Source organism: Grampus griseus (assembly GCF_964374135.1).
Source record: "Grampus griseus genome assembly, chromosome: 1".
Lineage (NCBI taxonomy): Eukaryota > Metazoa > Chordata > Mammalia > Artiodactyla > Delphinidae > Grampus > Grampus griseus.
In genome coordinates this window covers 35573248-35587237 of record NC_139017.1, presented here as the reverse complement: position 1 = coordinate 35587237, position 13990 = coordinate 35573248, and the positions used below count along the sequence as shown (strand labels likewise).

Sequence of the window (13990 nt, the reverse complement as noted above, 5' to 3'; positions counted from 1 at the left end):
TGACTTATGGTCGTCACTAGTATAAGATGCTGTGAGGCCCTCTAAGTAGGTTAGATTCCAATACCTGCTCCCTAAGTGCTCTCTGCTCATAACCCCCTCTCTTAGGACCTGGAAGAACAAAGGGAAGATATTAGTAAACCTTGCTCCTACCAAAAGAGAAGGGAGTTAGGGAATCCAATGCATGGCAGCATGAATCTAGGAATATTTGGCAAGTGCCTAGTCTAATTACAGAACTAATTTTCTTTTAAAGCTTAATTATTTTTAAGTGAGGTTTCACAAAAAGTAATTTGGAACATTTCTGTGTGCAATTCAAAAAGGCTTACCCAGCTTCTTATGCTAAGGAAGCATTTAAGAGCTGAATGGATCTGTGTTATGAGCTTTTAAAAGGAGGTTCGCTACAACCACCTCACAGTTCCCGGGGTGGTGGTGGGGGTAGGGTGCGGCGGGGGGGGGGGGTTCTTAAGTACACATTCAATCGAGAAACTGATAAGATAAGCCACAGACAGGGAGAAAATATTTGCAAAAGGCATAACTGATAAAGAACTGTTATCCAAAATGTACAAAAACTCTTAAAACTCAACAATAAGAAAATGAACAACTTGATGAAAAAATGGGCAGAAGAGGACTTCCAGTTTCCAGTCCAGCACGTAAGGAGCTTAGGAGTCACCACTTCATCCTAACAACACGTGAAAAGCTGAACAAGCTGGAAAATCAACAACTCTTCTTAGATCCATCAGAGAAGTGTGGTCACAAGGCAAACCCGTGCCCACTAAAACTGAAGAGACCGTCAGACAGATACAGAAAACCACAAGAGAGCAGAGCAGAAATCTCCATGGGAAACAAACGCTGAACTGTAATTGATGAATTGCTGCAGACTTAGTGTGGACAAGTCTGAGGGATAAAAACTCCAGGGGGACCCAGTCGTAGACACAGCACCACATTTCTATGAGTTTTACCTCCAGGAACTTGACCAGGTTATCATAGTTAATATAGGAGAAAAACCTCCTCATGCTTCCAGCAAGGGAAGGGGAAAAGGAACCATTTTGAAATACACTAGAGCACTCTGTTCTTCTTAACAACACCTGCCCTCAGGACAAAAAATTTTACCAGAGTCTAACCTGCTGGGGCTTTGTCAGAGCTTCACCTACCTTGGGTAAGGAAAATACCTAACTCTAGTCTTCTCTAGCCTTCCACATGGGGGAAAGGAAATACCCGTCTCCAGGCCCTTATAGCCACCCTTTCCCTAAGGGAGGAAATAAAAACAACAGAGAAGCACTGATGAAGTTCACAGTCCAGGGGCACAGGCTAACCAGAAGACTGAAAGCTAATCACAGGACTACAGAATGCCTTCCTGTCCCCCACCCCCGTACATTACAACTACGTTACTGAATGCCATTTCCTTCCACCTGGTACATCATATCCACCTTTTATTCAAAAATTACAAGGCATGCTAAAAGGGAAAAAAGCACATTTTGAAGAGACTAAAGAAACATCAGAACAAGAGTCAGATATAGCAGGAATGGTAGAATTATTAGACCAGAAATTTATAAAGACCACGATTAACACGCTAAGAAATTTAATCAGAAAAGTAGACAACATATAAGAGCAGATGGATAATATAAGCAAAGAGATGGACATTCTAAGGAAGAATCAAAAAGAAATGTTAGAGATCAAAAACACTGTAACAGAAATGAAGAATGCCTTCTAGGGGCTCATTAATAGGCTGGGCATGGCTGAAGAAAGAATCTCTGAGCTTGAGGATAAGAAAATAGTTCTAAAACTGAAAAGCAAGCAGACAAACAAATAAACTAAAAAAAAAAAAAGAAAGAGAGAGAGAGAAAAGAAAAAACCAGAACAGAATACCAAGTACCATGGGACAACTACAAAAGGCATAACATATGTGTAATGGGAACACTAGAAGGAGAAGGAAGAGAATGGAAGAGAAGCAGTATTTGAAGGAATAATGACTGGGAATTTCCCCCAAATTAGCATCAGACACAAAACACAGATCCAGGAAGCTCAAAGAACACCAAGCAGTATAAATGCCAAAAACACTACATATTCGAACTTCAGAAAATCAAAGATAAATAAAAAATCTTGAAAGAAGCCAGAGCAAAAAACAAACCTTAACTTTAACTAAAAAGGAGCAAAGATAAGAATTATATATGCCATCTCCTCAGAAAGCAAGAAAAGAAATATTTAAAGTGTTGAGAGGAAAAAAAAATACCAACCTAGAATTCTTTACTCTGCAAAATTACTCTTTAAAAGTGAAAGAGAAATAAAGACTTTCTCAATCAAAAACTGAGGGAATTTGTTGCCAGTAGGCCTGCCTTGCAAGAAATATTAAAAGAAATTCTTCAAGGAGTAGGAAAGTGATATAGGTCAGAAATTCATATCTACATAAAACTCACACAAGAAGAAATAGACAATCAGAATAGACCTGTATTATTAAAGAAATTTAATCAATAATCAATAGCCTTCCAAAACAGAAAGCACCATATCCAGATGGGGTTCACTGATGAATTCTTCCAAACATTTAATAAAGAAACTTTACCAATTCTCTACAAGCTCTTCCAGAAGACAGGATCAGAGGGACTGCTACATAACTCATTCTATGAGGCCAGCTTTACCCTAATACCAAAACCAGGCAAAGACATTATAAGAAAACTATGGACCAAGATCTCTCATGAACACAGATGCAACAATCCTTAAAATATTAGCAAACTGAATCAAACAAGGCACAACCAAGAGGGATTTATTCCAAGTATGCAAAGGTGGTTCAACATTTGAAAATCAGTTAATGTAATCCACCATATCAACAGGCTAAAGAAGAAAAATTACATGATCATATCAATAGATGAGAAACAGCATATGACAAAATCCAACATCCATTCATGATAAAACTCTCAGCAGACTAGGAATAGTAAGAAATTTCCTTGACTTGATAAATAACATCTACATAAATATAGCTAACATCATACTTAACACTGAGAAATGCAAAGCTTTCCCACTAAGCAAGGATGTCCCCTCTCACACTGCTTTTAAACATTGCACAGGAAGTCTTTGCTGATGCAAAGAGAAAAGAAAAGGAAATAAAAGGTATATATCAATAGATTGGGAAGGAAGAGATAACAGATGACATGATTGTCTATATAGAAAATCCAAAAGAATCAACCAAAAGCTTTTGGAACTAGTATGTAAGATTGCAGAATACAAGGTTAACATGCAATCACTTTCCTATATACCAGCAATAAACAAGTGGAATTTGAAATTAAAAACATATTACCCTTCATTTGCAGCAACACGGATCGACCTAGAGATTATCATACTGAGTGAAGTAAGTCAGACAGAGAAAGACAAATATCATATGATATCACTTGTATGTGGAATCTAAAAAAAAAAAAGGCTACAAATGAACTTATTTACAAAACAGAAATAGAGTTACAGATGTAGAAAATAAACTAATGGTTACAGGGGGGCGGGGGGTAAGCGGCAGGGGAGGGATAAATTGGAAGACTGGGATTGACACATACACACTACTATATATAGATAACTAATTAGGACCTACTGTATAACATAGGGAACTCTACTCAATACTCTGTAATGGCCTATATGGGAAAAGAATCTAAAAAAGAGTGGATATATGTATATGTATAACTGGCTCACTTTGCTGTACACTTGAAACTAACACAACACTGTAAATCAACTATACCCCAATAAAATTTTTTTAAAAAAACTATTACCCTTTACATCAGCACCCTCCCCCCCAAATTAAAATATTTAGGTATAAATCTAGTATATATATATATACACATATATATATATGTGTATATATATATGTATATATATATACACAAGATCTATATAAGGAAAACTACAGAACTCTGATGAAAGATATCAAAGAAGAACTAAATAAAGGGAGAGAGACTCCATGTTCATGGATAGGAAGACTCAATATTGTCAAGTCAGTTCTTCCCAATTTGATCTGTAGATTCAATGCAATCACAATCAAAATCCCAGCAAGTTATTCTGTGGATTTTGACAAACTGATTCTAAAGTATATACGGAGAGGCAAACGAACCAGAATAGCCAAAAATCCAAAACACTGACAATACCGAATGATCACAAGGATGTGGAGCAACAGGAACGCTCATTCACTGCTGGTGGGAAAACAAAATGGTACAGCCACTTTGGAAGAGAGTTTAACAATTTCTTACAAAACTAAACATACTTTTCCCATATGATCCAAAATTCTTGCTCCTTGGTATTTACCCAAAAGAGCTGAAAATGTATGTCTACACAAAAACCTGCACATGGATGTTTACAGCACCTTTATTCATAACTGCCAAAACTTGGACACAGCCAAGATGTTCTTCAGTAGGTGAGTGGGTAAATAAACTATGGTCCATTCAGACAATGGAATGTTATTCAGCACTAAAAAGAAATGAGCTATCAAGCTTTGAAAAAACATGAAGGACCCTTAACTGCATGTTACTAAGTGAAAGAAGCCATTCTGAAAAGGCTACATACTGTATGATTCCAACAATAAAACATTCTGGAAAAGGCAAAACTATAGAGACAGTCAAAATATCAGTGATTGACAGGGACTAGGGTAGGGTAGGGAGGGATGCAGAGGCAGAGCACAGAGGATTTTTAGTGAAGCAAGACTATTCTGTATGGTACTATGATGATGGACACATGTCATTATACGTTTGTCCAAACCCATAGAATGTACAACACCAAGAGTGAATCCTAATGTAAACTATGGACTTTGGGTGATAATAATGTGTCAATGATTATAATAAGTGTACTATTCTGGTGGGGGAATGTTGATAGTGGGGGTATGATTGGGTGCAGGAGTTATATGGGAAGTCTCTGTACTTTCCACTTAATTTTGTTGTGAACCTAAAACTTCTCTTAAAAATAGTCTATTTTTTAATTGAATTATAGTTGATTTACAATGTTATGCCAACCTCTGCTGTACAGCAAAGTGATTCAGTTTTACACATACCTACATTCTTTTTTTTTTTTTTTTTTTTTTTGCGGTATGTGGGCCTCTCACTGTTGTGGCCTCTCCCGTTGCGGAGCACAGGCTCTGGACGCGCAGGCTCAGCGGCCATGGCTCACGGGCCCAGCCGCTCCGCGGCATGTGGGATCTTCCCGGACCGGGGCACGAACCCATGTCCCCTGCATCGGCAGGCGGACGCCCAACCACTGCGCCACCAGGGAAGCCCCTTACATTCTTTTTTTAATATTCTTTTCCATTATGGTTTATCCCAGGAGATTGCATATATTTCCCTGGGCTATACAGTAGGACCTTGTCATTTATCCATTCTAAATGTAATAGTTTGCATCTACCAACTCCAAATTCCCAGTCCATCCTTCTCCCTCCCCGCCCCCAGAAACCACAAGTCTGATCTCTATGTCTGTGAGTCTGTTTCTGTTTTGTAGACAGGTTCATTTGTGCCATATTTTAGATTCCACATATAAGTGATATCATACGGCATTTGTCTTTCTCTTTCTGACTTACTTCACTTAGTATGATAATCTCTAGCTGCATCCCTGTTGCTGCAAATGGAATTATTTTGTTCCTTTTTATGGCCGAGTAGTATTCCATTGTATATATGTACCACATTGTTTTCTTTTATCCATTCATCTGTTGGACATTTAGGTTGTTTTCATGTTTTAGCTATTGTGAGTAGTGCTGCTATGAACATAGGGGTACATGTATCTTTTTGAATTATAGTTTTGTCAGGGTATATGCCCAGGAGTGGGATTGCCTGATCATATGGTAATTCTGAAAACAGTCTATTTTTTTAAAAACACACATTGAGCCCTAACTGCCTTGACAGTAACGGTATGAGTCTATAGATTTATTTGTCTGTCCCACTAAATGTAGGCAGAAGCTGTGTAATGTTCACTGTTGTATCTTCCAGTGCACCTGCTCATAATAGGCATGAATAATAGTGATTACTTATTTGTTAGACAAATAGTTCCTAAGCATCTACTGCCAGATACCATTCCTCTCTAAGGTTACGGCAATGAAATAAACAGACATGGTCTCTGCATAGGGGCAGCTATCAGGAAATAAGCAAGGTAAACAAGAAAGGTACTTTCAGGGATTTCCCTAGTGGTCCAGTGGTTAAGAATCCGTCTTGCAATACAGAGGATGCTAGTTCGAGCCCTGATCAGGGAGCTAAGATCCCACATGCTGTGGGGCAACTAAGCCCGCATGCCACAACTAGAGAGAAGCCAGTGCACTGCAACTAGAGAGAAGCCCACATGCTGCTATGAAGATCCCTTGTGCCGCAAGTAAGACCCGACACAGCCAATAAATAAATAAATAAATATTTTTTTTAAATTTCTATTAAAAAAATAAGAAAGGTACTTTCAAATAGTGATAAGTGCCACGAAGAAAGGAAAACAAGGTAATGGTAATCTCTTAAGCACTTAATATTTGCCAGCCACTATAATAAGAATTTTATATTATCAAGCTTAACCCTCATAATAGCCCTATAACTTAGGTTATTTTTCACTCATTTTATAGATAAGAAAATGAAGCTAGTAAGATAAAGCAACCTGCCCAGTGCCACAGAGCAAGTAAGAAGTGCAAAACCAGAATCAAATTCATTTTCTGACTCCCAAGCCCATGCTCTTAACTATCACTATACCTCAGGCATAAATCTCATGACTAAAACAAAGACAGGAAAACTGCTTTTCCCATAAAATATCTTCAGACTCTGAAAGGAAGGGGAAGCATATTCGGCACTTATGACAAAATCTATGGAAATAAATAAAATGTTTTCAAGTTTTATATTTGATCGCTTTCTCTCTGCTGTGGAGGAACTGGCTTCACTGGCAAGGGCAGCTCCATTCTTGCTGGTTATTGGTGGTGTACCAGCTTTTACACATGATGGTGTTACTACTCCAGGTGTCATGAAATATGGATTTAAGATGACTATCCCCATGGTGGTAATATATCTGCATAAATCCTCCCAAGCTTCTTCACTGGCTATCTCCCCACCCTCCAAGAAGAGTTCTCTTTGGGAAGTAGTACATTCAGGTCAGGGGATTTGGTCTGAGTACATCAAACAAACAGAAACACTCCAGACCCTTGGACCCAGCAGGGACCTTGATGGCCCATGACCTATCTAACCATCTAATATCACTGGCCAACATCCAGTTTTGTTTTGATAACATCCTCCTCCCCCACGCAATCCTCTCTTATTGTCTCTGTCATAGAACCTAGCTCTTACCTCCCAAGGATTGTATCGATTTCAATTACACACATTTGTTTGTATGCTTATTTAATGTTACTCTCAGCCATTAAGCATGAAGAGGGCAGGAGTCATGACCAGTCTGTTTACCATTATATGCACAGCACCTTGCACAATACATGGTAGATATTAAACACCTGGTAAATATCATTTCAATGGATGGATGAATAGGAGCACTGATGTTCAAATGACCTGCTCACAACTGTGTGAAGGGAGTATTCCTCAGGAAATCCAGTTTCCAAGGAAAATCAGTTGAGGTATCAGAGAAAAGGATAGCTGAGTGGGATAACCAAGTCATCCCTTTCTTTAAAAATAACACTAACATGGGGGCTTCTCTGGTGGCGTAGTGGTTAAGAATCCGCCTGCCAATGCAGGGGACACGGGTTCAAACCCTGGTCCAGGACGATCCCACATGCCGCAGAGCAACTAAGCCCCTGCGCCACAACTACTGAGCCTGCGCTCTAGAGCCCGCAAGTCACAACTACTGAGACCGGGTGCCACAACTACCAAGCCCGTGTGCCACAACTACTGAAGCCCGCGTGCCTAGAGCCCATGCTCTCTTTAATTAATTTTTTTAAAGTAACATTTTTAAATGACTTTTTAAAAAATATTTATTTATTTGGCTGCGCCGGGTCTTAGCTGCAGTACATGGGATCTTCATTGTGGCATGCGGGATGTTTAGTTGCCGCATATGAACTCTTAGCTGCATGTGGAATCGAGTTCCCTGACCAGGGATCGAACCCGGGCACCCTGCATTGGTAGCACGGAGCCTTAGCCACTGGACCACCAGGGAAGTCCCTTAAATGACACTTTAAATGACATGGGAGGTGATTTGGTGTGCTTGAAAAGAGCTTCCAAGTCGGAAAGAGATAGGTTTTAATTCCAACTCTGCCTCTTACTGACTGAATGTTTCTGAGCCTCAATTTTCTTATCTGTAAACATGCAGGTAATGATAAATGAACTAAATGAGATAAAAGTCTGTGAAAATGCATGGCAATCCAACATGGGAATAAGAAATAAGTTCAAAGACCCACTGAATCAGTCTCCTCTCTACGACCTAAAGCAAGCAAATTCAAGTCTGATTGGTCTGAAAAGCATAGTGTTTATGGGATGGCTTCAACCTTTAGTCTCTAAAAGTCCTGCACTGGGAGACTTCACTCAAAATAAAGGGGCAATTCAGATTATTACTCAGTTCCTTCCAAACTGTGACCTGAGTGCCATTAGCGGCTTAGCAAAAGTTTCTAGAGATTTTGTTCACCCCATTACGTTTGTCCTTGGCAGTTCTGCTCATTCCTGATATCAGAGAAAGAGAGAATGACCAACAAAGAGCCCAAAAGTAGCTTATATGACAGCTATCTGAAGAAAAATCTAGATATTTGTATAGACACTTCATGGTTCTCAGTCAGGGTCACTAGCTGAAGTAGGTTTCTCCCTACATTTGAGGTTGGGTATTTTCAGTGGTATCCAATTTCCTCACTCTTTTTTTTTTTTAATGGTATGGTGGGAAGAATATATTTTTAAGTGAAATGTATGTTTAAAGTTAGAAAAAATAAAATCTCGAAGCCCCAACACAGCTAAACCACAACTCAAACTTTCTCTTAGGATAAAAGGAAGCCAATGAGCCCTAGAATTAACTCTGAGCCACAGTGAGAAGCACAGAAAACAGGATTTCTTGTTAACTGCTGATCGCCCCCAAGTAAGGGATAAAGCAAACACAAGGAATTAGCCATATATGACTTCAAACCACTGTCCACTGGTCAATCACAAAGGCTCATATTAGCAAAATGAAAAGAACTATTAAAAATATTTTTAAATCACAGAAAGCAAACAGTTCCATATGAGAAAAGCCACACGATTGGAAGTCTTAAGAAAAATCAAAGCTTGATTTCAAATATACTTTTCTCTGGAGGGAAATAAATGCCACAGCATCTGCCTTCAATTCATTCATGACTGGTTAGGATTAGCACATCCCGTAATAACTTCTCGGTGTTAATTTCACAAAGGATAAGTAATCTACTATTAAGAATCCAAGAGAAATCATTTTAAAAATAACATCAGAACACCAGAGACCCAAAAACAAGTCTACCACAATTTACTAATAATAAAATAGAGTATCTAGCTTATTTTCAGAAAAGGCAAGTTCATGCAGCTTTACTGCTTACCTCCCAATTACAGACATTAAAACCCCCGACAACCAATTTAAGAACCGAGTGTTTCACAGAATCTGTATTCTGGTTAAAATCAAAGATTAACATTTGGCCATAGGATATAAGAGAGAGTAGGAAATGGAATGGGGAAGAAATATTTATAATGAAGTTTGTACATATATGGACAAATCCAAATTTCTGCAGAGGAAGCATAATAAGTGGGATTTATTTCTCTGAACTTCTGTAGAACATGTCAGAGTTTCACTATTACACCATTTTAAGTAGTTGTCTACTTGTTTTCTGCACGTAATTATCTTCTGCAGTAAAATATTAAGTTGTCAGGGTGGATCCATGTTTTGTGGGGCCAGCATAGGTAATCTGAGGGGTCCTCTCTAAGAAAAAGAATATAAAATTATGAATATAAATTACGTAGAGTGTGCTGCAAGTGAGGGCCCCTGGAGGTTAAATACCAGCAGCTTCACAGTAAATTCATCACAAGGGTGAGAACTTACCGAGTCTCAAATTTCTGCTTCGTCCACATGGTGTCTTGCAGAGCACTGGGTATTTTATAGACATTCAGTACGTGTTGATTCCACTCATGTCAGAATCAAAGGATCTGACTATGAGATTAAATTCAAGGTCAAGCCTTGGCCTACCTAAACAGTTCAAGATATATCTTAACTCTTCATTCAGTTATACATTAAATGTAATTTGAATTCATGTTGATTCTGTCATTTAATAATTGTCATCTAGTAATATTTTAACAATCCAAAAATGTCTACCCACCGTGATAGGAGAACAAACCGATGTTTTTAAATCATCAAATAAAAGCTGGATGTACATGGGCCACAGACTAAACACTCTAGTTCCTGTGTGTAGGCCCACTATTTATGATGAGCAGCTGGAATTCACGTGTACTCTTTTACTGACTATGGACATCTGTGGCCTATTATCAATGGAGTTACCCCATAAGCAGAAGAGGTTACCAATTCCAAAGAAAACTTGTAGGAGTTTTTGATGTGTTGACCTATTTCCTCATACTGCCTGCCAACAGTTAGCATACTGCATCCTTTTTATAAATATGAAACAGTGGAAAGAAAATTCATATAATTCTTCAGGTTCTATTTATAGGTGTGAGGTATTATACAAGCAAACAAACTATGAAAGAAATGACTCACTAATCCCATAGGTTTATACTCCAGGCTTAATATTTTAAGTACTGCTATGTGAAAAAAAAACTACAGAACTTCCCACCTATGTCGAAGTCCAGAGTTATCTTAACCGGATCACTGCATAATAAAGTATAGACGTTTTGTGAATGTTCCTGAATTTGAACATATCAATAACCATTGGTCCAAACGATTTCACTCTATATGCATCTATGAGGAAAATATCTTGAGAAAAACTCACTGTTATCAATAACCTTATTCACATCATAACAGAATTAGATTATTAAAGGCCTTTCTTAAGACTGATAAACATGACTGCATAAAAAGAATTTTTAATGTCTTCATAAAAAAGAATATTTGTAAACAACTTTTAAAACCAAGGGACAAATTAGAAAAAAATATTTCCAACATATGATAGGCAAAAAAACCTAATTTTGATAATATACAAAGAGTTATAATTAGATGATCAACAATTAGATAACAAAATAAAAATAAAGATATGAACAGAGAGTGCACAAAAAACACAAATGACCAATAAGTATTTTAAAACATGCTATACCTCACTCATAAATGTAAGAAACATAAATATAAAAACAATGAGCTACTTTTCAATGGACAGATGATAGCAGAGATGGTTTCAATTGCAGACATGAAAATACAGCTGGCAAGAGTGTAGGGAAAGCAAAGGGACACTCTCATTTTCTATGGACAGGAGAGTGGTTGGTACAGCTTTCTGGAGGGCAGTCTAGCAACATCTTTCACATTTTAAAATGCTTATAAGTTTTGACCCATCAGTTGCTCTTCTATGAAATTATCCTATAGAGTTCTCAACAAATACTTAGAAAATATATACTCAAAGACACTCTTTGCAACATTGTTTAAAAACAAATTAAACTGGAGAGAGCTTAACTGTCCATCCATAGAATATTCCATTCAATAAGTACTGTAAAGCCACTAAAAAGAATATAGTAAATCTATCTATATGTGCTGACTTTAAAATAACAATAACTTACATTTCTTGAGCTTTCACTATGCCAGCCGCTGTTCTAAGCCCTTTACACATGTTGAAGAACTTACTGAGTAAAAACATCTCCAAGATAAACATAAGGGAAAAAAGAAGGTGCAGAACACACTGTGTATTATGATTTCTATTTCTATCGTAAATATATATGATAAATATCATACATAAATAAAAATATATAAACACACATTTCTATACACCCAGAAAAACTTGGGAATAATACAGAAGGAATAATTTACAGTTATTATCCAGGAAGAATGGGACTGGAAATGGGACTTGGGGAAATAGGAATGTTTTCTTTTTATTTCTTACTTTTTTTTCATAATTTTCTGAATTGTTTGAACTTTATATACATGGATTACTTCTATTTTTAAAATGTTAATATGTGTTACCTGCCTAATTAGGTTACAGTCTGTGTCTATTTTTTTTTTCCTACTTCCACGTATTTTAAAAAACCTAATAAATGTTATTTAGGAAAAAGTAGTAATATGAGAAAACATTAACGTTTCTCTTTATACCCTTCTATGGTATAAGAATTTTTAACACGAGCCTCTATTACTTTCAAAATTTAAAAAATCTAGTTAAAAATCAATATTCACTAAGTCAAACAGAACACCCTATCTTCCTTCCTTCCTTCCTTCCTTATGCAGGAAACCCCAGAATACAAGGATGTGGATGAGGACTCTCAAGATCCTAAAGCAATCGTTTAGCTGACAGTTTTCTTCTTCCCAATACCAAGTCAATTTAATAATAATTTTTAAAAGATCAAGCTTAGGGCTTCCTTGGTGGTGCAGTGGTTGAGAGTCTGCCTGCCGATACAGGGGACACGGGTTCGTGCCCCGGTCCGGGAAGATCCCACATGCCGCGGAGCGGCTGGGCCCGTGAGCCATGGCCACTGAGCCTGCGCGTCCGGAGCCTGTGCTCCGCAACGGGAGAGGCCGCAACAGTGAGAGGTCCGCGTACCGCAAAAAAAAAAAAAAAAAAAAAAAAAAAAGATCAAGCTTAATTATATAAATAAAACAAAAATAATGGGGGGAAATACAGCTATCAATTATCAATGTGTGAATTATAATGCACACTGCTCTATTTATTCTATGTAACATATGACTTAACAACATAGATCAAGGACGATATGTCTGTGCATACCCATAGAGCAGCCAATACATGGTGATTGTTAATAGTACATTTAGCATTTTTAATTCTCACAACAACCCAATAAGATTCCTGGTTAATTGACTAAGCTAGAAAATTATGAAAACATGGAGAAAGTTTTAGAGTGGCAAATGATAACTGAATTCTATAAACAATTGAATCTACCTTTATGATAGGCACTCCTAACTCTTTTATAGATGTTTTTGTGAGATATTTTTACCAGAAATGGACCATGAAGAAGCTCCTGAATAATCTCCATGCCCTTTGTTCCAAAGGTCCTTCCTTCCAGGTAACCCTTCCTCACGCGTCTCTCTCTCAGCATACCAAGTGCAGGCGATTCAGAACCTCATGCCTTCACTCTGCAAACAGCCTGACCTTTCTGTCGCCTCTCACACCCCTTCAGATTCTTACCTGTCCAGCAGCAGCTCCAGCACTTCTTTAGTAGAGGCAAAACCTCTGTACGTTGACAGGAAGATGCTGATGTAGGTAAAGTCATTGTCCCCAAAAGCTGTCAGCAGGTTCTCCACGAGCTTCTCCAACGTGCCAGCTTTTATGGTCCTGATCTTACACGTCTCATACTGACTGACTGTATGCCCCGGAGGCAGCTGGTCGCCTTCAACCTGTACAATAAATTCATGATTTTGATCAGGAGGAATGACTCCCTAAGGTAAAACTGAAAACATTGAAGTAGTGGAAGCATGTTTTCCCTTACTCTTAATTTCCCTACAGGAAAGTCAGGTAAGGCAATCCTCTCACCTGTGAGTGTAGTAGAGCGGGATGGGCGAGCGGGGGCGCGTAGGGGTGGTATGTGCATTCCCTTCCTCTCTAGAAGCAGAGGTATTACTTCGTAGAGATTACATGTGCTTCTACTTACTTCCCTATCAAGATCTAGGTTGCTGGCATATTCTGTCGAGAATGCTTTCTATGACCCCCAGGATCAAGTTTAGCAAATCTTTATCAATCACTCCGTTTGTACTGTTCCACGGTAAGTTTTCAAACTCACTCTCGAAGACAGCTCCTACAATGGCCTGCCGGAACCGATCGTGCTGACTTTGGAGAGCTGATTGTCAAATTTTTAGATTTGTGTGAGCCAGATGACATCATGCTGATAGCTGGAAAAAATCAGCCATGGGAGGAATATGTTCTCCACAGACATCTAGGGAGATCTGACCGCAATCTGATGTTCTTTAGTTCATGGGAGGCCATAGACTTTCTGATTCAGTA

General features: G+C 38.2%; 1 protein-coding gene across 1 annotated transcript in view; it reads right to left on the bottom strand.

The window, feature by feature from the left end:
* The window catches only part of RGL1 (ral guanine nucleotide dissociation stimulator like 1), a 132023-nt gene that overhangs the window by 79432 nt on the left and 38601 nt on the right, over window positions 1-13990 (bottom strand). Inside the window, exon 3 of the mRNA XM_082655042.1 lies at window positions 13178-13386. Within this exon, the coding sequence (XP_082511168.1) occupies window positions 13178-13386 (209 nt within the window). The remainder of the gene's footprint in view (window positions 1-13177; window positions 13387-13990) is intronic.